At 34.8% G+C, this 22,754-nt stretch overlaps 1 protein-coding gene across 1 annotated transcript in view; it reads right to left on the bottom strand.

The window, feature by feature from the left end:
• Positions 1 to 820: 820 nt before the first annotated feature.
• Positions 821 to 22,754, bottom strand: part of dgo (ankyrin repeat domain containing protein 6 diego) — a 65,054-nt gene continuing 43,120 nt past the window's right edge. Inside the window, exons 3-11 of the mRNA XM_089236411.1 lie at positions 20,431 to 20,529; positions 12,963 to 13,064; positions 12,210 to 12,308; positions 9,481 to 9,579; positions 7,634 to 7,732; positions 7,158 to 7,256; positions 6,332 to 6,532; positions 2,931 to 3,113; positions 821 to 2,061 (exon numbers count right to left, since the gene is read on the bottom strand). Coding sequence (XP_089092537.1) covers positions 889 to 2,061; positions 2,931 to 3,113; positions 6,332 to 6,532; positions 7,158 to 7,256; positions 7,634 to 7,732; positions 9,481 to 9,579; positions 12,210 to 12,308; positions 12,963 to 13,064; positions 20,431 to 20,529 — 2,154 coding nt within the window. The 3' untranslated portion in view covers positions 821 to 888. The remainder of the gene's footprint in view (positions 2,062 to 2,930; positions 3,114 to 6,331; positions 6,533 to 7,157; positions 7,257 to 7,633; positions 7,733 to 9,480; positions 9,580 to 12,209; positions 12,309 to 12,962; positions 13,065 to 20,430; positions 20,530 to 22,754) is intronic.

The raw sequence follows: 22,754 nt of genomic DNA, 5'->3' as shown, positions 1-22,754 counted from the left end.
AAACATTTTGCAATTCTTTGGCCACCAACTCACATAAGATAAACTATAGCCATATCTGAAATATACGTATTTAGTGTACTTATGTATTTGATACAGTATAATTGAGCCATTGTGTGCAAGAGTGGTGTAGAACAGATATAATATAATGGTGCTAATAAAATTTTTCATTACAGTTTTTTTTTTAAATTTTCAAGCTAAAATTGCGTCAGACTCCCCCCCCCCCCCCCCCCCCCGTAGTTACAAATTATCATTATCAGACTACAGACTAAGGAGGATGTAGAAGACAAATTCCTCCCATAGGTAGAGAGAGACTTGAAAAGCTGTGGGGGGATGATAATGTCAATGTCAATTCATAAACATTATATTAGTTGATTCTGCCATCGATGTTGCCCCCATATTTCCGCCCATGATCCTCCTCCTACTGACAAAAATTTCTGCAATTATTGATCTCTATTTGCACATTATTCATCTGTATTCCTGCTTATTATGCATGTAGATTATATGTTAAAAAACATCCTAATTTCTCTCAATGTAGATTATATTCTGCTGTGTATTAGCTATAATTTTCGTTGTTTTTATAATAATCTTATAAATATATATATATTTTGAAAAGTTGATTTTTAAAAAATAATTTTTTAAATATTTATAGATGTCATATATGCAAGAAAAATCAGCATTTTTTTTGTACAAAAACTTGACAGATTATACGCCACTGGAGACTGCACCATAACATTCATCTCAAAGTGACAAAATTCTCATCTGTTGATTACACACAAGAAATTAAAGTGGGGGGTTTTTTAGGATACATTTTGAAATTTGAGGTGCAAATTTTTATTTTAAAACATGTTTAAAATACATATCTCTGGTTCTTTTTATATAACAGGATTTTCATACAAAACTTGATCCATCGGGTTCTATAGATATGGGCTGAGATGTATTTTCTTTTTTTATGTCATTGCTAGGTGCTTGATGAGCTGATACAATTCTATATGACAAATTTCTAGGCACTGAAATTGCATTACTAGGAGATGAGCTGATGCACAGGCTTTGTGGACTGCATGACTCATCTGGAAAATTTTCTGAAATCCTCAAGCGTGAATTTTCCAGTTTCTTATGATTGTCATGCAAATTTCTATCAACACCATGCTTGACTACCAGAGATGCTGGATTACTTTCATGCTCTGTATGCACATGAGAAGTTCTTACGATTCCCTGATTCCTTAAATGTTTTAAGTTCCACAAAATTCCAGGACTGTCAGCTTTAATTTTATGGTAAATGTCTGACTTCTGCTGAAGCTGACTGTTACTGTGATTTATATCACAGCTCATTTCTTTGGCACTTTTTAAGCACTTGTCTTTATTTTCTGTTGCTTCCGTGTAACAACTAGTCAAATCACCTTCACTTCTGCTATCACGACTATGTATAGAATTACCATAACACCTAGTTTTCCAGCGGGACAGCCTTGGAGACAGATGACGAGAATGTTTTGGCTTTGCTCCAGAATTCTCTGCATAGTCTGTTACATTGTGTCTGTGATTTTCTGCATTGACACTGTGTCCATTAGCAAACAGTCTCTCTCTATCTTTAATGATATTCGATATACCACTTTTTTCCCAGTAATAACTATCTGTGTCGGATAACAAATCAGCAGATTTGGAGCGTGAAATGGGATCCCGTACATGTAAATGGCAGTGACCATTTTTCACTTGGGGATGGAATTCGTCGAATTGGTTTTTGTTCATCCAGGATTTCATTTCTGATTTCAAAGATATCATATTACTTTGCTGAGCACTTTGTAGCTCTATTCTTTCTCGCAAAAAGCATCTGTCTATTCTTTCTGAACACTCCGCCCTTTCCATTGCAAAACTCTCTTTCATTCTTTGATTAAGATTAAACAAGTTTTCTTTTGTTTTTTGTTCTAGGTGTGTTATCTTTGATTTCAAATCTTCATTTTTCACATGTATATGCTTCAGCAATTCTTGCTTGTTTGCATCAAGTTTCTTCTCAACATGATCAAAGAATGGAGCACAATAGCATACATAGCCCAAGCCTCTTGGACCCTATAAAAATACAATAAACATAAAATCAGAAGTTTTCACATAGTTCTGTTGCATGCTTGCCATACTTAAAAGAGCTTAATGTGAATAAATAAATAAATAAATAACATTCCTTTCACATGCAGAAATAAAATAACATGTTTTTAGACAGAGATGTCATGATACTTTATGAAGTGAAACCACTTTTCCATGAAAAGGGAAGTTCTGTAGATGAGATGAAAATTTCCCATTTTAAATGGTAAGCCCCATCATTCTCTCAACCTTCCCAGTATTAATTGAGAAAAACTGGATAAAATATAGTTAAATGTCTCAAAATAAGAAAAGTGCTTCTTAAGATCGATATTTGAGTTCAAAGCCATAGCGAGAGGGAGTTTACCACAGGTCCCTCCCCTCAATATGTGAGAAAATGACTGATACATATGAAGTAACATGATTAAGGTCACACTATCACTTTGGTTCCCCTCAAAAAAAAAAAAAAACAGCTGTGCCCTCCAAAAGAAATTTCTGCCAATGGTCTCATTTAAGTTAATAAAAATTTGAGCTACAGAACTTTGATTTATATGCTTTTAATTAAAATGTATAACATGAGAAATTAATAATATCTGAACGATATCTGTGTGTGTGAAATTTTTGAGTCATGGAAATTTAACTGTAGATTCAGAAAGTTAGAATTGAGCTATTAAAACTCAGCTATGCGAATTCAATCTTCAGGAAAGAAGTGATAACCAGTATTTGTTTAATGAAAAAAAATTCATTAACTAATTTAATATAAATTCCACTTGAAGCAAAATTTTTCTATTTAAAAAAAATGATTGGCTCATATAAATAACGACACAAAATAATTCTTAATTTGGATGCATTTGAAACGTTACCTTCTTGATGTTTCCTGCCAAATCAGCATAATATTGTTCTCCTTTCTTTAGAGGTTCTGGTGGGAGAGATTTTATGTTTATGGGTGGGAAGAATTCCAGATTTGGGTACATTTGGCATCCATATGGGCTAATATTTTTCTTGATTCCATCTTGAAAGAAGTGCACTGATTGTTTCTTTTTGTTCTGAAAATCATTTCAAATAATATTTTATCAAACCTCTGCTTAGAATCTTTTTTAAAATGTAATTATATAAATTATTACACTCCAGTCATACATTGAGATGATGAAAATTTTGTAATTAACATACTTAAAGGCATGTCAATATTTCATTTGCTACATGAATGTCTCCTTGTTAAAACAAAATGACAATAAAACCAAGTGCATACTTTTAAAAAACATAGTAATTAGTGTTCTCCCCAGTACTTTGTTTTTAAAACCAGATGGTAAGAAGGAAAATCCGAGTTGGGAGTTTGTGAACAGAGCATGAAGAAAACTTTAAAACTTGGTCCTTCAAAAAAGTGGTTCCCAACTTTTCACGTCCCAATTACCACCTAGAAATCTGTATCTGACTGGCTATATGTTGAGCTATAACTAGAGTGCCCAGATTTTAATGGGACAAATAAGAGAAATCTAGCCTATTACTCCCAAATATAGATAGCCGTTGCCAAATATTTCTTATTTACTACTAGCTATAATACCCGACATTCCCTGAGTTTTCTCCATATACTGGAAACATATAAAAGAAATGACAAACCATTATAGAGGGATAAGTCAACTATCACATTCCAGACCCATCCAGTTTGGCCATACTGGACATTTAGTAAACCGGACACGGCAGTTCCCCCACAGCCAGTAGAGCACGGGTAGGATGAGATGGGAAATAATTATCCCTGATTCGAGTACTTTTGTTATGGATACAGATCCATAACCTTCAGCTGGCATAGGGGGGGTTGTAAAGGGATAAACATGTGTGGAATGCATTGTTGGGGGGCCAGTTACCAATTTAAATATTCCAAAAGCCATAGTTTAACTCTTTAACGCCGAGATAGAAAACCTGGGAGGGTCGTGAAAATACCAAGTTTTTTGTGTTCGAAGTGGACTCGTCTAAATTTCGGCCACTTTCCCTCTCCCCACCCTTTCTCTATGAGTTTCTATTCATGCCACCCTTTGCATTGACGTTCACCCTTTCATTTCAATGGATTTTCGGGAGATAATTTGTCTTTTTTTTTTCTGAAAACACCCCCTTTCCTCACAGTATTATCTCTTTGTAAAATGCATTGAGTACCCTTAGTCCATTCTCAAGGAACATTCTAGTACATCAGCTTTTAAAATCCCATTGATAGGGCGTTGCAGTTGTCTTTTCCGTTCGCGCCTCTGACAAGAGCTTTCATCTTCTTCCCCGTTGGTGACAAAATCCACCAAAACATACCCATACCCCCTAGCTGGGCCGACTTGAGGCGATTATGGGCATTAACCTACTCGGCCGACTTCGGGCGATCTGGGCATTATAGAGTTAAGGCCTACAAACAATTGTTGCTTGACAGTTTTTTTTTTTCATTCATTTTTTAGCATTTGCCCAGCTTTGATGAACTTTTGAGGTAGCCTATCGTTCACAAGTCGGGTCCTGTTTGTTATACATGCAAAATTTGTGGTGAAGATTGGTCTGAAATTGTAGAAGTGTATAGAGAACATACACAGACAGAAAACCAATTTATATATATATATATATAGATTATTACTCTGGCAAAACTATATTATACAATTGTATCTTGTTCTCATGTCTCACGGGGCAATGCAAATACGAATATTGACAAAAACATTGAGACAGATCTACAAAAAAGGGATTGCCCTGGTCAAATCAAGACGTGATTACCATAGCCATTGCCTAACATTTTAAATTCTTTATTACATTACTTTTTTTGTCATTGCTGATTATTTTCTGTGTACTCTTAAACAGTCATTCAAGTATCCCCAGAAGTAGATAGATATATAGAACCATAATCCCAGACTAATGCAAAATGGCTCACTTCCATCAAATGAGGCAAGAATGTGTAGAAAAAAAGAAAGTGAATATTTATAGCAGTAGCCCTCTGCCTTGTGAGCACTGATATCTCGGGACATTCTTCCCGGAGGAGACAGTTATCAAGTCCATGTAAAATGTAGAAGACATTTGACAAAAATGTATAGCTGCACCCAATATGCCCAGGGAGAAATAATTTCACTTGTGCCCATTAGCTCATAAGAGTAAGAGTTTACTATTATGTGCCAGTGAGCACAAGTGCAACCAAAGTCTGGGATCCCCAGGAGTATTTGTTCCACTGATTGGGAGCTTGCTGTAGAGGATGTTAATGCAATTAATGTCTGTCATTCGGCATAATATAGCATAAAATCACATGCAATATGTACCTGACCGTAGGAGGAAAAAGTTATTGTAGGAAGAAAAGGGAAGTGAATTCTCTGTCCTCTTGCAAGAGAGCCAGGATTCCATTCCCATCAACTTTTCTTTCAGAGTTTACCTCAGCATGATATCCAGAGAAGTCTCGTTACTTGATGTATTTATGGGCTGAGAAAGATTTCCCTCTGCAATTATGTACTTATATTATTTAATCTATAACTTTTCCCTTAATGATACATAGTGTCCCACAATCGACTGACGGTTTTCAAAATGGGATAGCAAGAAAACAGTGGCAGATATTGAAGTCATTCTGGCAGAATTTAAAAGTGTGAAAAGTCAGGAATTGCAGCTATGTCATTCATGTTGCAAGGGGTTGTATAACTATTAAAATAAAGCAATTAACTTTTTATACGGACACCCTGTGCCCAAAAAACCAACTACAAAGTTGTTGCCCTGTCTCTCCTGATGCCAACACAGAAAACTTTTTTCACGTTTCTAAGTGCAGTATTCGCTGAGATATTTGCATTTGAAAATTGAAGAAAAGTTGGGAAAAGAAGCATTGCCCTTTAGTTTTTGTTGTTCTTTCCCAACTTTCCTCAGATTTTCAAATTCAAATCAAATATTTCAGTGAAATATCTCAGTGAATATTACATTTAGAAATGTGGATTTTTTTTTTTTTTTTTTTTTGGCATCAGGAGAGATAGCGAAGCAACTTACTAATTGGATTTTTGGGCCAGGGTGTACGTATAAAAAGTTAATTGTTTTATTTTAATAACTATACAACCCCTTGCAACATGAATGACATAGCTGAAATTCCTGGCTTCATACATTTATATTTCCCAAGAATGACTTTAATATCTGTCACCGTTTTCTTGCTATCCCATTTTGAATCGACCGTCACTCGATCGTGGGACACTTTGTATGTATAGCTCATTAAAATAAAGCCCAATAATGCAAATCTGTAGCTTTAAAACGATGCCCGTGAATGAGAGCTGATAACACTTACTTTTTTACTTTTGTCTTTTGAGGAACTTTCTTGAGAAGTTCCACTCTCTTTACCATGTTTTTTTGAAGCATCTTTTTGCGACTTATCCGATTTTTTTTCTTTTTGAGGTACAGGTATTAGAGTCACTGGTGGGTTGTCCAAAATATCAACTACTGCACTGAAGTTTTTTCTCTCTGCTATATTCCTCGCAGTTTCCCCTTGCTGGAAAGGTTAGAAAATATCAAGAAACGAAAAAAAAGAATTTAGTGCTATATAGTGGTCATACTGTAGATTTCAGAAGCTTTGGGGCAGATTAACATACAAGGTTTTGTACTTATTTTGTCCACATGTAACCAGCTTATTCTGAAATCTCCTGTAGGCTTGGGCCCCAGGAAGCTTTTTTATGGTTTACCTTGCATAGTTATAGACATATTATGCAGTCACGTTCAGTCTATAGAGCTCAAAAGTGACGAGACATTGATTTATGACATTTAAATTTGGAACTTTTATAAATATTAAATTTTTGTTTAATAATAATTCAATTTCCCCCAAATAGTTTTTTACAAAAATTAAATGGAAAATTTGAATTTTATAATTTGATGATATCCCAAGGCCTCACAGGTGATGGAAAGTGGGAGTTTCGAATAACTTTGAAATTTAAAACAAACACTTTTAAAATTTTTGCAGAACTGAATTTTCACTATTCCCATTTTGACGGGAGTCAGTAAGCTTATATATCAGGCACCTCATCATAGACTGAATAATTAAAAGGTTGTCTTACTTTGGATCTTAAAAAATCAAGGAAGTTGTCTTGAAAAGGCAACACAACTTAATCTGAGACACTTACATTATTCTTGATGTTTTGGTCACATCCAGCTTCCATCAAAATTTTTGTCAACTTTCTTCTTCCCATAGCAGCTGAAATATGCAGAGCTGTATCACCATTCTGTAGTAGAAATATGAAAACAGATGATTACTATTTGTATTGGAATACTCTTTGCATGGGCACACATGCTATGGTTAGAAATGTTAAAATGTTAACAAAGATACTAAATATTTTCAAATTTTTAACAGAAGTGCTGCACACAAAGATGAAATCCAACTTCCAGATAACATATGCATAATACTATTTGTATTTGTTTTCTTGTACATTAGTAAAGGGACATTTTTTGACAAATATTTTCTTTTTATTTCGCTTATTTTTTTATAAGTTATACATAATTTGATAATTTTACAAGTGAACGTATGTGAAGAATAGGATCAATCGACTGTGTGTAATTTTTTTTTTGCCTGTGGCTATTAGGTTTTCATTATTATACTTACTTTATTTGTCTCACTGGCAGTACAGAAAGCACTGATTAAAATTCTCAAAACTCCAGCATGACCATATCTTGCTGCAGTATGCAACGGTGTATCACCATACTGAAAATTATTCAGAACAAAGCATGTTAACTCAATGTCATTGAAACAAATATTACTGCAATCCAATGTTATCCAAAAAAATAATTTTGAAGAGTAATTTCATTCCCCTTCCAAAATTTTAAGGGATATTTGTTTTTGTAAGAAACAGAAATAATTTTATTTAGAAACCCTAAAATGTGAAGGAATATTTTCACTCCTTAGTAAAATTTGGAAGAGTAAAATTGAATTTTGATACACGAATCACACATTTAGATGCATATTGGCGAACAGTATTACAGTGTGTCTAATCAACGTGCTTTTCCATGATGTGCTATTGTTGCATGACAACATCATGCAGGATGCTTTAACACAAAAAAAGGCACAAGGTTCTGTAACACCAATCCTATAGCTGAATCATCTCCATGTGACTTTTATTTTTTCAGATCCTCAAAAAAAGGTCTGTAAGAGACCTTAATAACGATCAGCTTTGATGGCAACAAAATTATACTACACCAAACTACGCTGAGTTGTTTGTCATGATGGCAAATGTAGTGTGCCCAATGTGTCTATGTAGTGGATCAATCACCCTTTTTTTGTTTACGGAAGGTATCTTCCTTTTTTTCAAGAATGCTTGATGGTAGCTTCTTTCAATAAAGACAGGCTCATTTTGGCTTTCTTGTGAATTACTTGGCTTACTTCTACTGCACTATCAGTTATACTTTTTGTGTCCATCTTAACTCGAATGAATTTCATTTGAACATACATAACATATACATTTGATACAAATAATTTGATTGTTTGTTTTATGTGCTATAGTTTAAATTTTTCTATCTTGAGAACTCATCTCTCCTTGTTTATAATTGCATAAATTTTTGCAAGTCTCTAATGTAGAAGAGTTGATCCACTTTGCCCAAGAATATTTAGAAGACATCAACGAATAAGGCAAATACATAAAAAATAATAAAAGTCGTAATGCATTTCAACACCAATGGGTGCCGTCTTCAGAGGAAAAATTTTTAACCACTAGTTTCGCTGACTGAGTTTCCCATTTGGGTTGTAATTCCCGCTCGAAATGAATTTAAGCCATGGTGTTGCGATCGGGGGTGTAGATTTATTATCGTTCACTAGTACATTTTTGAAGGCCCGAATATATGTGCCTTCGTAGAAATCTAGATCAACTGTGGACTTGACTTTGTGAAAAACTCTCGCTTCTTGAAATTCACAAATTCAAATTTCAAGAAGCGAGAGTTTTTCACAAAGTCAAGTCCACAGTTGAGAGATTTCTTTGAAAGCACATATATTCAGGCCTTCAAAAATATACTAGTGAACGATAATAAATCTACACCCCCGATCGCAACACCATGGCTTAAATTCATTTCGAGCGGGAATTACAAGAAAATTCGAATGGACCAATCGGATAGCACTATTCCGCAAATGTCCAATCAGGACGTTGCATTAGTATCTCACGCAGGCTCACAGCTTCATTCTGACCACGACGTTTGAAGTGAACAGACATACTTCTCCCGCTGAGCAACTGAGCGTGAATATTTGGTATTCAACCCAAATGGGAAACTCGGTCAGCGAAACTAGTGGTTAAAAATTTTTTCTCTGAAGACGGCACCCATTGGTGTTGAAATGCATTACGACTTTTATTATTTTTTGTGTATTTGCCTTATTCGTTGGTGTCTTCTAAAAAGTCTCTAATGTCATAATGAGTTATTAAAAGTTTGATGGCAATTTGAAGTTTGAAAAATAACCAGGGAACTCACACTATTTTTTACATCCGGCTTGCATCCAGCTAATAGCAAGATTCGACAGCTTTGGTTGTGACCATTTTGACAAGCCAAGTGCAAAGGAGTAAAACCACCCTGAGAGAAAAAGAATATATAATTAATTGAGATATTCAAGCTTGTGCGTGTGTCTTTCAGATTCATTCTTATTCTGTAAATATTCAAATCCTTTGAATGAACATTGTCACTTTTAGTTTGAGAATGATGATTTCTTCACTAAACTTTCACATTTATTGCATAAATAAACACTTTTTTACACATAAAATTTTTGTTTCTAAATTAAAACAAATGACAAATATACAAATGCAAACATAAATTACACAAAGACGACACAAGATACACACATATATTACATGCACCATGTAGCCCCAAGGTATGGTAAGGTCCTTCCAGCAGGCCTATATGATTTTTATTATTGGTTTTTTCCTTTAGCCACAGCTCTTTTATGTATTAGATGTATTTTACTATATTTATATATTTTTAACAAGCATTGGACAATAACTGATTTCAAATCACTGCATTTATATCTGTGTTTTTGATCTTATTAAAGATATATTATATTCTGTATTTCTATTACTATTTATGTGATTATTAGTATAAATGCAGTTCATTATTTTTGGAGCGATGTAACAAAAACTTTTTTGAAATAATGTTTTATTACTTTTAGGCACTTGATAAATATTTCTATATCTATTCGAGGTTCTATTTTCATTTTTTACTAGCCATTCTTCATTTCTGATGATGAATTTAAAAACTCTGTCTCAGTGTCAATATGTGGCACTGTATTTTTTTTTGTTATTTATTGGAACTTTTGTTAATTTTCTTAATTTATTGTAAAAAGATTGTCTAAATTATGCATTTTTCATAATATGCCATATAAGTCCTCCCCAGACACATATTCTGTAATTTATATTTGAGTAAACCCATGCATAGAAGATATCTTTTAAGAAGTTATTATCAACTATGTATTTAAGTTTATGAAGGACTTTGAATACATTCTTAGTTTTTTTATCATTTTTTTCACTATATATGTTCCGTTTTAGATTATCTTGTATAACTAACTACCCCTAAGTATTCATAGTTAAACACTTTACCTATTTCTTCACAATCACATTCTAATACAGTTTGAGATTGGCAGTGGGAATGCAACTTTATGTAGATATCTGTACTTTCATTTATATTTCTTGTTTTCGGGCACATGAATTTAGTTTTTGTGTATTTATTTTTAATTTATGTTTAACTAGCCAATGATTTATTTTAACAGATCCTTTTCTGTTTTTTTAATCACACTGTACATTTCTGTATCCTCAACATATAAAACTGTGTTATCTGCAAAAGATATAATGTTACTATTGAGATTTAATTTGCTTAGTTCATTTATGTAAATTAAAAACAGTATGTGCCCCAAAACCGACCCCTGTGTGTGAAACTCCTTTTTTTACTTCCCGAAATTAGCTAATTTCTTTCTCTATCATGACAGCTTGTCGTCTATTGTAGCGGTAAGATTTAAACCATTCTAAGATATTTTCTCTTATATTGGCTGAATAGAGTTTCTCTGTTAGGATATTTAGATCCACATAGTCAAATGCTCGTTTTAGATCCAACAATACTAATATATGGAATATTTGTTTTTATTTTTTATTTATATTCCATTATTTATCAAGCCCGTTAATTTCAGAATTGCCATTTCTGTTTTTCTGAAAGCCATATAGATTGGTTGCAAAGAATTTTTAATGATTTAAGAAATTGATCAGTTGGTATTTCATACATTTTTCTAAAATTTTTGAAAAATTCGGTAGAATCGAGCTAGATTTACAGTTGTTTGTATCATTGGAATTTCCTGTTTTATAAATAGGGTGCACGAGGGAGTTTTTTTAGTTCAGAATAAAATACTCCATTTGTTATTGAGGAATCCACTAAATCTTTTAACACATCTATGTAGTAATGAGAAATTATTTTCATCATTTTCAGCGTAATTCGATCATAACCACGTGCTTTATTTTCTTTAATTTCTGCCACAATTTGTCTCAGTATATGACTTTTAGTTTCAAGGTAGAGCATGGAATTTATGGAGGTGTCTGAAGGGCCTTCTTGTTCTATACAAGTACAAAAATTTGCATTTTCCTCATCATTATTTATATTTCTTGTAATAAATTCATGATTAAATTTATCTGCAAGTTTTGTTCGATTTTGAAAAACTGGTGAAGTCTTTTTTTTTTAAATCTTTATTTAATACACTTTTTCTAATAATTTGCATTTGTTCACTTCACTGTAGTGTTTAATAAATGGTGGAAAAACAAAAGCGAAATACTGTAAAACCCCTCTTTGGCAAACACCGGCAGGACAAAATATTCATCAGTGAAAGAGGAGGTGGCCGATAATCAGGGGTTTTTACTGTATATCATAACTTTATTTTTGAAGCTATTTATTCTTCTATTCAGGGACTGTTTCCTCATTATTTATTTAAAAAAAAAGATAAATGTTTACAAGCGGTATTTTCTACTTCCACACACCTGTGCACACAAGAGGAATTATTAAAATTGCTTCGAATTGCACAGCATAAAATAAGAGTACAATTTAGCTTAATGATAATGATAAACTTAACAGTATCGGCTTGGGATCTTGAAATTTTGAATAGAAGCTTTTGGAAATAATTCAAACAGTTTAATTAATGGGGAAAAAATAAAATATCAAAAATAGCAGCTCACATTGTTTTTTATGTATACATTAGCTTTGTTCTTGCACAGGGTTTCAACAGTTTTACTGTAGCCTTTCCAAGCAGCTTCGTGAAGTGCAGTATTCCCATGCTATAAAGAGACAAAACATTCAAAACCAATGAAATTAATTTGATTTCAACATCACTGAATAATTCGGAGCAGTAAAAGGTAGGATTTCAAAATCATAATATAATGCATAGGCGGAAGCAGGGGGGGGGGGAGAGCTATCACCCCCCCTCCCTTTCAGTGAAAAAACTATATTACTGACATAGGTGGGGGATGACGGAGGTGGACATTCTTCCCGGTGATTCATTCCCCCCCCCCCGTTCGGAGACCTTGTATCTGCTTATGATGTGATAAGATATTAAATTCTATTGAACCCATAATATGGGTCCTTTAAGCGGCAATGACCAGATATCTCGTCTCCATAAAAGTCTCTCATTTTAGCCTTGACAACCCTAGATATTCTGTATAATTAATTTCTCAATTGAAAACTTTTCCTACATCCCTTAGTTTGCACCTGCTGAAAATCTGAAGAATGCCTACATTATTGATAAAGATATGTCATTTTAAAAGGATGTTTAGTTATTTCTAATTGCCGCTCAAAGGGTTAATAAGTAACACATCCTTCAATACAAGGATCTGGAATGTCTTCATTTAATACAAACTGCCTAACCAGTTGAAAAAGTTTTATCGTAGATTAACAATGCGCAGTTAATACATAGTTTGAAATCTGAAACATACCAGTTCATCCTGTGTGTCTACATGACACGCACTCTTCAAAAGAAGTGTAACGATTTCTTCATGTCCCTCAGTAGCTGCTTGATGAAGAGGACTATAACCGGCCTAGGAAACAATAATAATGCTACTTGAGAATACGAATTGTAATAAATTTTAGTAAAAAATGAATATCTTCAAATGATGGAAGTTTTTTGTTATTTGGTGAGATTTTTCTAGCAGTTTGGTAGTTTCAGCCAAAGTACGTAAGAGAATACGAGTGAAACCATTATCGAATCGAATAAGTACTGCCGATACGTTGGAGAAATGATGAGATAACCGAAACTCACCAGACGCGAAGCACATTTCCGCATGTCCCTGGAAACTCAATTCCATTGAAACGAGTACTGAGTTATGTAAGAAGGCAGGTTACCTTACGTGACTTCTTGCACGCGAGGGAATGAATAAATAATCCTTAACAGACGAGAGGCAGGCCAGCAAAATAGTTCAGATGCAAAATTGGTAATTTCTAGCATCGATTACCCGCATTTATAAAGTGAAAAAGCGAAACCCAAATCAAATACCGCATTCACTCGCATGTAGGACGATCTCGCATATAAGGCGAGGTATGATTTTAGAGATCAAAATAAAGTAAATTACATTTTTATTAATTCAGCTCCTTATTTCGTTTATTAACAGATAATACGCAGCATAAGCCTAGGACTGTGTTGTCAATCGATATGTATGTATATCGAACGATATTGAAAACAGCTTGGTTGCAATTCAAAAATTTATTGAAATCACTAGATTTTTTAAATCAAAAATTCAAATTTCATTTTTCCTTTGTATTAACTTCAGTGATATTGACGTAAAAGTAACCTAGAATGGGATGTATGTTATTGAAATGCCGTAAAGTTGTTGATTAAAAGAAATATAGAAGATTTGATAAATATAGACTTGAACCTAATCCCCTAGACATAATGTAGAAAGATAGCTGTTCTATATTTCCGGATTTTGTGCATGGAAAAATGCCTAATGGAAAGATGAATTAATGATAATTGTGAATGATAATTGAATGAATGATAATTGTGCATGGAAAGATGAATATAGGGAGCGCTACAAACTTAGATATAACTGCACTAAGTATGTACAATGGGGGCACTAGGGTTCCCCTGGTGAAAAAACAGATAAATTAGTTATATGTATAAAGCCTTGAATTTTGTGCGCCTAGTTGCCGATTTAAAATAACATGTTGTGCCAACATAAATATACCGTTAGACTAGAAATTTTAATGCGAAAAGTGTGAAAAAGCTTAGTTTGCTTGTTTTTTTACCAAAATTCATCAAATCTGTGAAAGAATAAAAATGTGCAAGTTATTAAGCAACATTATGAAGGTGGGAAACACATCATAATATATCAATCGCACCAGAGACAATCTTGTCAATAGAATGTTTTCCATTTAGTTAGTGCTGAATGACCCTTTGGTTGTATATCGAGTGAATCGAGAAACCTTGCACCATTTGTGATACTGAATCGCCGCCAGGATTCACTTTAAAGAGGAAGAGGGAATAAAAGCACTTTTTTTTCTCTACTAGAAAAATGTAAATCCATGAAGTTGATTTGAGCTCCTTTCACGTTACATAAACACAGAATTTTGGTGTTTATATTTTTTGCTTGTAGTTTGTAGTTTATTCGTTAATGCCGAATTAAATTTGAGAGATTGGGTGAAAAAAATGGGTAGGGCTGATATAAAAATATATATGCATTCTTAATGATTAACAGGATTTGTTTTAATTAATAAGCGGTCGGTTAATTTTAATAAAAAGATCTGATTTAAATTTAAAAAATCATGATTTTTTTTCATACTGTGATTCCCGGATCTGACGCCACTGTCGCAATCCCTGTTTCAGACCCGAGGCCCCGAATCAAACTGGGGGGGGGGGGAGGCAAAAATATTGAATACGTTCACGAATTTTGAAATTATATCTTTCATAAATTCTGAAATTTTATCAATTCTAAAACTATTTCGCTCAATAGTTTTAGATTGTTTTATTTTTTATTCATCAATTTTCGATCATTTTACTCCCTGATAATGACTAATTTTTCATCAATATTGAACTTTCAATGGATCCCGAATTTTCGTTTTCAATCAGTCAAAATTACCTAATATTAGTTCTGGAGTTACTTAAATTAATTCCGATTTTTTTTTGGCGACATTTTTTGTTTCTGTTTTGATATATTTGCTAGCACATATAGGACGACCTAGGTTTTTGAGGCAGTGAAAATTGAATATAAAAGCTTGTCTTATACGTGAGTAAATACAGTGATATCTCTGCTAACGAACATAACGAACACCTCGGTTTACGAATTTTTCGGCTAACAAGTTTTTTTCCATGATTTTTCTGCCTCGGATACGGATCCGGCTAATGAACATTCCCATTGATATAGATGTACACGCTAACATAAAACGGCCTCGTCGTGAGCTGATTTTTAGCGCCAATCGTCAATGGAATTACTGTCGTTCGTGCCCGATAAAATCACGTCTACCTCAGAATCTTCCAGATGTTCCGCCTCTTCTTTTTCTGAAATTTTTTGAATCATTTCATGTAAAACGAGATTCAGATAATAGAAAATGCATTGGAAAAAACAGAACATTGTTTTCAGAACACACGTTGTTTCGGTGCAAGAATTTATCTTCAGTGTACTAAAGCTAGTGTTGGTTGTGTACATTAGTGTAAAAGAAAAAAGATCTTCAGTATCTCATCTTTCTGTAAATTCTAATTTATCCAATTTTGAAGCTACGCATTTTAGCCTTCGGTCACCTTTTGTCTTTTTATAATGCTTCTTGGTGTGCTATAAAAGTTACTTTGAAATTTTGGGCACTTCACAGAACGAATCAAACGATTTTCAATAGAAACCTATGGCAAATCACGTTTCGACAAACAAACTTGATTCCGGAATGAATTACCTTAGCCGAGGTACCACTATAAAACTAATTTCGCTTAATCACGGTGTGAGATACAGGCATCTGTTATTAATGTAATGTTGTGAATATTATGTATCAGTTATGATAATGAAAACCAAGATTCATCTAAAAAAAGAAGAGAATGGAACAGATTGCCATCAAGTTACCCGTGAGCGTTCTTGAAGAATCATTCTGGTCCTAATGGTAGATTCCATTCTGTTACTTCATGATCAATTCTTCACACTGCAGTAAATTACAAGGTACTGTTTGGGGGTTTTGTTCATGACCAACTGCCTACATGTTTTTTCAATTTAACTCCGATGTCAGAGAAACTTCTCTATTTCTTTTTTCTCTCTCTCCGCAAAGGAATGTTAGATGGAAAATATTACGATCAGCAAATGGCCCTGTTGCGCAGTCATTTTCACCTGCAGGACCATCAGCAGCAGCGCAATGACCGAGGGGAAAAGGTGAGTTTTCTTTTTCTGGGGCGACCTCCTTCGTGCTTTAGATGGCGCCCGTTATCTTCGGATATAATTCAGTCCTTATCTTCTTTCAACTCTGAAACATGGGTTATCCGTCAAGAACGAAGCGAAGGACACGCACGGGCTTCATTTTCCTAAAAACAAGAGCCCATAAAATATGTTGTTTCGCCGAACGTCCTTTTTTCCGCTTTTTTCATCCAACACCAACATGTTATGTCTTCTTTTCTTCTCCCATGCCATTACTCTGATTACCTGCTGCGATCTACAATTTATTTTAGAAACAATATAAGATTTACATCAGCGTGGTAAATCGTCATTTCAAGTTTCCGCTGAATTTCATGTCAATTAGCTGGTCATATCAGCAATATTGTCCGAGAAATATCGTTGCGTATTGTCTAAGCTTTCTGATACTTTTTGTCGTTACCAATAATCTTGATTATTCTAAATCAACCTTTTGCGTATGGAATCTTCCATAACGGTAATATCAGGGCCAGAACTTGTGGGAAATGACAAACCCAATTGCCCCAGAAAAAAAGTTAAAAAATTTATAACCCCCCTCCCCACCCATCCAAACAAAAGCCTAGTTACGGTCCTGGGTAATGGGTCAGCTCTGAAAAATCAGACACAACACTAAATAGTCACTCAGACTGTTAGGTACACACACTTACGCTTCCGGCACAACTCACTTGGTAGTAAATTGCCCAGATGGCGATAGACCTGAGTTGCACTCGGTTTGAAAGCAAGAAAGAAAGCCGACCACCACTTGTCGCAAACCTCTTGGTAAACCTCTTTGACTGAAGGGACACATGAAAAAATGTTTTTTAAGAGTTTCAAATTAAACATTTCTTGTAAGGTATTGAATGTTACGGGGAATGTGCGAAGTGATCGAGCATTTCACAAAGCACCCAGACTTCGGACATTGGCCATGACAATTTACATAGTGCCATTTTAACCCATGGGACTCACGAAAATTAGATCTAGTTGAAATTTTTGAGAATTTGCCAGGTAAAAGGGCTTTAGAAAAATCACTTGGCCCAGGGGTCCATGATACTCTTAAGACGATCCTGTTTTTCATGTCCTCTCCCCCGTCTCCACGTTCCACCACGGCTGATAGGGCTCAAGGATCGCTTTTTCCATATATACGTTCTGTGTTTTTCATTTTTAAAAATATTTTAAAATCGGTTGATTCTTTCTGTTCTTGATTTCTAAATCCCCGGTAAAAATATTAACTAGATCTATTGATTATTTTACATGAAGAATTTGATAAAACTATACTGTAGAGTATAATACATGTATGGTAAGTAGCTGTACAGCTGAGAAAGTTGAGTCGTCACATCGCGAAAAAAAAATGAATTTCTCAGTCGGACGTTTTCATTTTGAAAAATCTCTCGCGACCCCCTTCCCAGGGCGTCGTGACGCACACTTTGGGAACCACTGTACTAGATGAATTTTAGCACACAGTGATTGGTAAAGAAGATAGCAAAACGTCACGAGAGGCGGAGTTTTTTGGCGAAACTGCGTTCTGCCAAATAACTCGCTAACTTTGATACTGTGAAACTGAAAAATCTTGCATATAAATGAAACAATTTTTTTAATAATGAGGTAATAAATTCTTCACTTTAATTTTTTCGTTAGAAAAATCTCTGAATTTTCTGATTCAGATTAAATACCGCTGCCTGTTTTCTGCGCTTTTTTCTTCCGCCGAGAGGTTGAAAGAGAAATGTTGTATTTTTAGAGAAAAAGTTCAAAATAAAGAGTGATTATCAATGATTTCTAAACAACAAAAAAAGTAAAATTCGAGTAGAAAAGTTGACATTTTTTTTCTATACAAACATGGCCAAAAACCTCTTCCGTTCCCCAAAATTTCATTTCTGTTGAATGATCGGATTATATGATGAACAAATTTTTTTTCAAAGTGGCGAAATTCATGTCCCCGAACTTTACGCAGCCGTGAGTTACTCGCAGTAAGTTAGTTTCTATTAAAATTTAAAGTTATAACACGAAGTCAACGTTGACCACGTACACAGGCAGCTGGAAAAAAACGGGAGTTTCATAGAGAAAAAAAATTGGGGAAATTCGTTTCTCAAAGAAAATATTTTTTTACATCAAACTACTCTAAAAGGTTGCCAGATAAACTCTCAAAAAAGTATCGCCCACCTTCTGTTAGTTTCGAAAATACTTTTTGTGTTAAGAAAAAATTGCGATGAAGAAAAATAAAACAATGATCGTCAACAATACGAAAATGGAAGGGCGGGGGGGGGGGGGGGATCGAAAATAACATTCGCGTTTACAGCGAAAATCGAACCCACAACTTTCGTAGTGCTCTGCTGACTACTACAACTTAACCGTACATGCGCACCTCGTACATTCCTCTAAGCAGGAATTTCTAACGGGCTGGTACATGCGGGAATGTGTTGTGAACCTAATGTGAAGATTAATGTGTGTAATGCTGGTTATGTGTAGTGCTGCCATCAAATTTTCTAACCATCGGTGAAGTGTAAAAATTTAAAGATTGAATAATGGTATCGTTATAGGCCTGTTGTAGTGCAAAAACTGTGGTGCTAAACTGACCACCACAGCCGATATTGGGTTCCCATTCTAATATCAACTGTCAAACTAAAAAACCCCATCATAACTTCGCTAAATGTAAATTTCTCGCCAAGTTCTTCTCTACAAGATAAAGAAAAGCAAATGCAGTACATCTTTATTCTTACTTTAAAGAATTCAATAAAGAAAAAAACTCGAATTATGTAAACGATAAGTTTGCATCACTTCTTTGCCTTTGGAAATTGCGCCCACGTAATACACAAAGACATGCAGAGGAGGGTTTTTCTCCTGTAGGACACCTGTAATCCACGTAGTCTCAGCGATCAGAAAACAAATTTCAACACGCGTGCGCTGACAGGTTCCCCTGTGGAAAGCCCATCGCCCATTCCTGTAAATCTTGACAGATCATGAATCCTCATGAACCGTGGGTTCACGCATATAATAATGGTATTGGCTGACATTTGAAAGAAATATAATTAATGAATATACAAATAGTGTCAATATCTGAACAGACAAAATGTATGATATACTGATAAGTTAAAATCAATTAGTACCAGGTATTCTAGTATTGAGTTGTAAGGCCCTTGTGGGTAATCGGTAAAAATATAAGTTGCCTATCGAAGATTCATCTGAAACAGCTTCATTTGCATTGAAGAGGGGAAAAAATTATATCGCATTAGCCGGCATGCCGTGAAACTTGATTGAAGGACACCACACTTTTGAATGTTAGGGTCTGGTCCACAGAGTTAGAATAATTTATACCTTTAGTCTATGGTCTGGTCCGTTCTCAGCATGTCGGTTAATGCGAGGGAATACGGTATTTATTACCCTAAAAATGCATAAATATTTCACAGATTTTAGTTTCAATATTGTGATTCTTATCGTTTTGCATCCCAAAAAAATAACGAAAGAAAAGAATTACCCATTCCGATCATTTTGAGAATATGTACAGGGTGTTCCACAAATTTGTAAATAGTTTAACAATTCCATAAAAATTGAAGGAATCGGTACATTTGAATGCGGTTTGAGGAAAAGTTATTCTTCCTGACTTTTTTGGATTTGATTTTTTTAAACAGATTGAGGAAAAAAAATAGTTTCCTATATTTTTCCTGTTACTGACACTTACATAAAGTTTTCATTGTGATGTTGACATCGGTGGATGAAACACTATTGGTGAAGTTGTTTTACCTCAGTCACGAATCACCAGCTGAAGCTTTACGAACATTTCGGACGCAAAAGAGATCGAAGAAAGGTTCAGGTCCAATCACTTCTGATTCGCTGCCGTGCAGCAACATCTATCGAAAAAAATTGAATTAATTTTCTTTTCCTGTTTCTAAAATGTCCCCCTTCGCGAGTATAACTTTTCCGTGAACCACATTCAAATATGTACCAACTCCTTCAATTTTTATGAATTCTTAAACTATTTACGAATTTATGGGACACGCTGTATAAATGAATGATTTAATTCAATTGCTTTTTATTACTCATTTTTTGTACTCACAGAATCTCGCGCATTGACTTTCGCTCCCCCATTGACGAGAGCTTTGACGGTCGAAAAATGACCGTTCGCAGCAGCAAGATGTAGCGCTGTCCGTCCTCCCTAAACAGTCATGTCACAAAAAAGAAAGAGAAACACAAGGTTATTATACAAGTCTTACATTTATTTTATAGTATATCTCAATAAAGAGAAAATCATACACACAACTATTCTTAGAACGAAATTATTTAAGATGGGACGTGGAAACGAATAAATTATCAATCACGATTGCTGACAAAAGTAAAATAACAGTTTCAAATGCCTGGTAGGATTGGATTTTCTTGCAGAGTTCCGGTAAATTTATAATTAAAAGAAAAGAAAGAAAAAGAAAAAAATTATTGCTGAAATCAATATTGGTCCGCAGTGTGATGGATGACGGGGCTTCGACCTGCAAAGAATTCAGCTTATCATTTATAAAGCGATCGAGTGAAGACTTTTTCCCCGTGATGACGACATTTATATAAACACTCGCTCATATTGATGACATTTCCATGTGGTCATATTCTAGCCACATTAAGCTTTTAAGTATCGTTTTTCGACGTTCAGATTATAGTTCCGGTTGGCAAAATAATGGATAGATGCATTCGGAGGTACAAAACCACTTGATTCGACAACTGAATGGTAAATCAATCAAGCATTTGTAATCTGTTTCTTCAGCTCATATATATACTATATATATATATATATAGTATTATATTGTGTTTCTAGTTATGCACTATTATTATTATTACTTTTTTTTCGCTCTTTAGTAATGAATCATAAATTAAGATCAGCTGATACTTGCTGAAAGGGATCGTTTCGTAGCAATAAATGTGATTCTCATATTCAGTTTCACGCTGGCTTTGATGTTTGATACCTCGTACTTACGCGACAATGTTTCGCCCCTCATTTGGATTCATCCAGAGACGCCACACAAATTGCTTGGTGGATTATTTGGAACGTGACTGTGTGTGGCTAAAACTGTTTTCATGATTTCTAGTTTGTGTGTTGTCAGCTAGCTCTCTCTTTTTTGTATGTAAGGCGAAGCAATAATTTTGATGGTTTGCGAAAATTTACATACAGATCGAGGAGGAGAAAGAGCTGGGTGCCGTGACTTCATGCATTCCCGTCCGTATCTTTGTGGTTTACAAGATATGAAATCGGGGCGTTATGTTTACCATCGTTTAGAAAAATAAAATGCTCCAGGTTAACACACACTGAATCGAAAATAATCTGCTAATTTTGTTCGGTTTCCCCGTAAATGAGTGATTTGGTACAAGTAGAATTATTTTTTTTATTTCAAGCAATATATACAGGGTTAATCTCACCTAATATGCCCAGCGTTCGAAGTCATTGGTGGTCCTCTCGTCCGCTGGTCCGAAACCACTAATTAAACAATCAGACCACCGAAGAGAAAACTGTAGTGATCCGAGGGACCAATATCGAAAGATCTTCCGCGATCATGGAACAATCACCGATCTGCAGTGGTTTTATGTTGTCTCAGCCATTTAAATGTGGAATGATTCATTTTTATTGCTGTAATAATATTTAGGACACCGTCTGCCGAAATTGAAAAATTTATGAGCGAAATTGATTTCTACATATGCTGTATGTATACAGCATATATAGAAATCAGTATGTGTATTAAGTAGTGCCTCTCTCAATCCTTTAGCATCGATTCGATGAATCAATTATTATTTCGACATTTGCATGCCATCAGTGGCGTCGGAGCCGGGTGTGCTGTGGGTGCTCGAGCACCCACAGAACTGATTTCAAAATCGAAACTTCCTACATGAATCTCAAGACGGGCACCCACAGGTTCGAAACACTTCCGACGCCCCTGCATGTCATTCTAGTCCTTTATGCTCTCATAAATTAAATAATTTCTTATTTTTTTAATTCAGGCCTAAGTTTTGAAATTAATCTTGCGTCAAAAATGGAATTCCCCATTCAAGCATTTCAGATAGACTTTCTAATAGAGACCGCCTTTTTCCCGATTTTTGCATTTACCGTCGCACGCAGCAAGACTGGGGGTGGATGGTGGGGGGGGGGGGGGGGGGGGGGTTGACCATTCAGCCGTCATAATAGTGTTTTCATGAATTAAGAAACCGACCCCCCTTCCCACAGAGAAAAAAAATGATGAAATCCCCTTCCGAGAAAATCCTGCGTACGCTACTGTTTTTGTCATTCAGATTTTCTCATTTGTTTGAAAGACAAAATCACTTTTTATTGAATTTTTGCTATGAAAAAAAATACTATTACACTAGAAAATGATTTTGTGTTGTAAATATCAGGCTGATTCTCAATCC

The sequence above is a fragment of the Pholcus phalangioides genome, unplaced genomic scaffold (assembly GCF_987345545.1).
Source record: "Pholcus phalangioides strain wild (caught in Gottingen) unplaced genomic scaffold, Ppha-v1.0 ptg000009l_1, whole genome shotgun sequence".
Taxonomy (NCBI): Eukaryota; Metazoa; Arthropoda; class Arachnida; order Araneae; family Pholcidae; genus Pholcus; species Pholcus phalangioides.
This window is presented reverse-complemented; position numbering and strand designations above follow the sequence as displayed.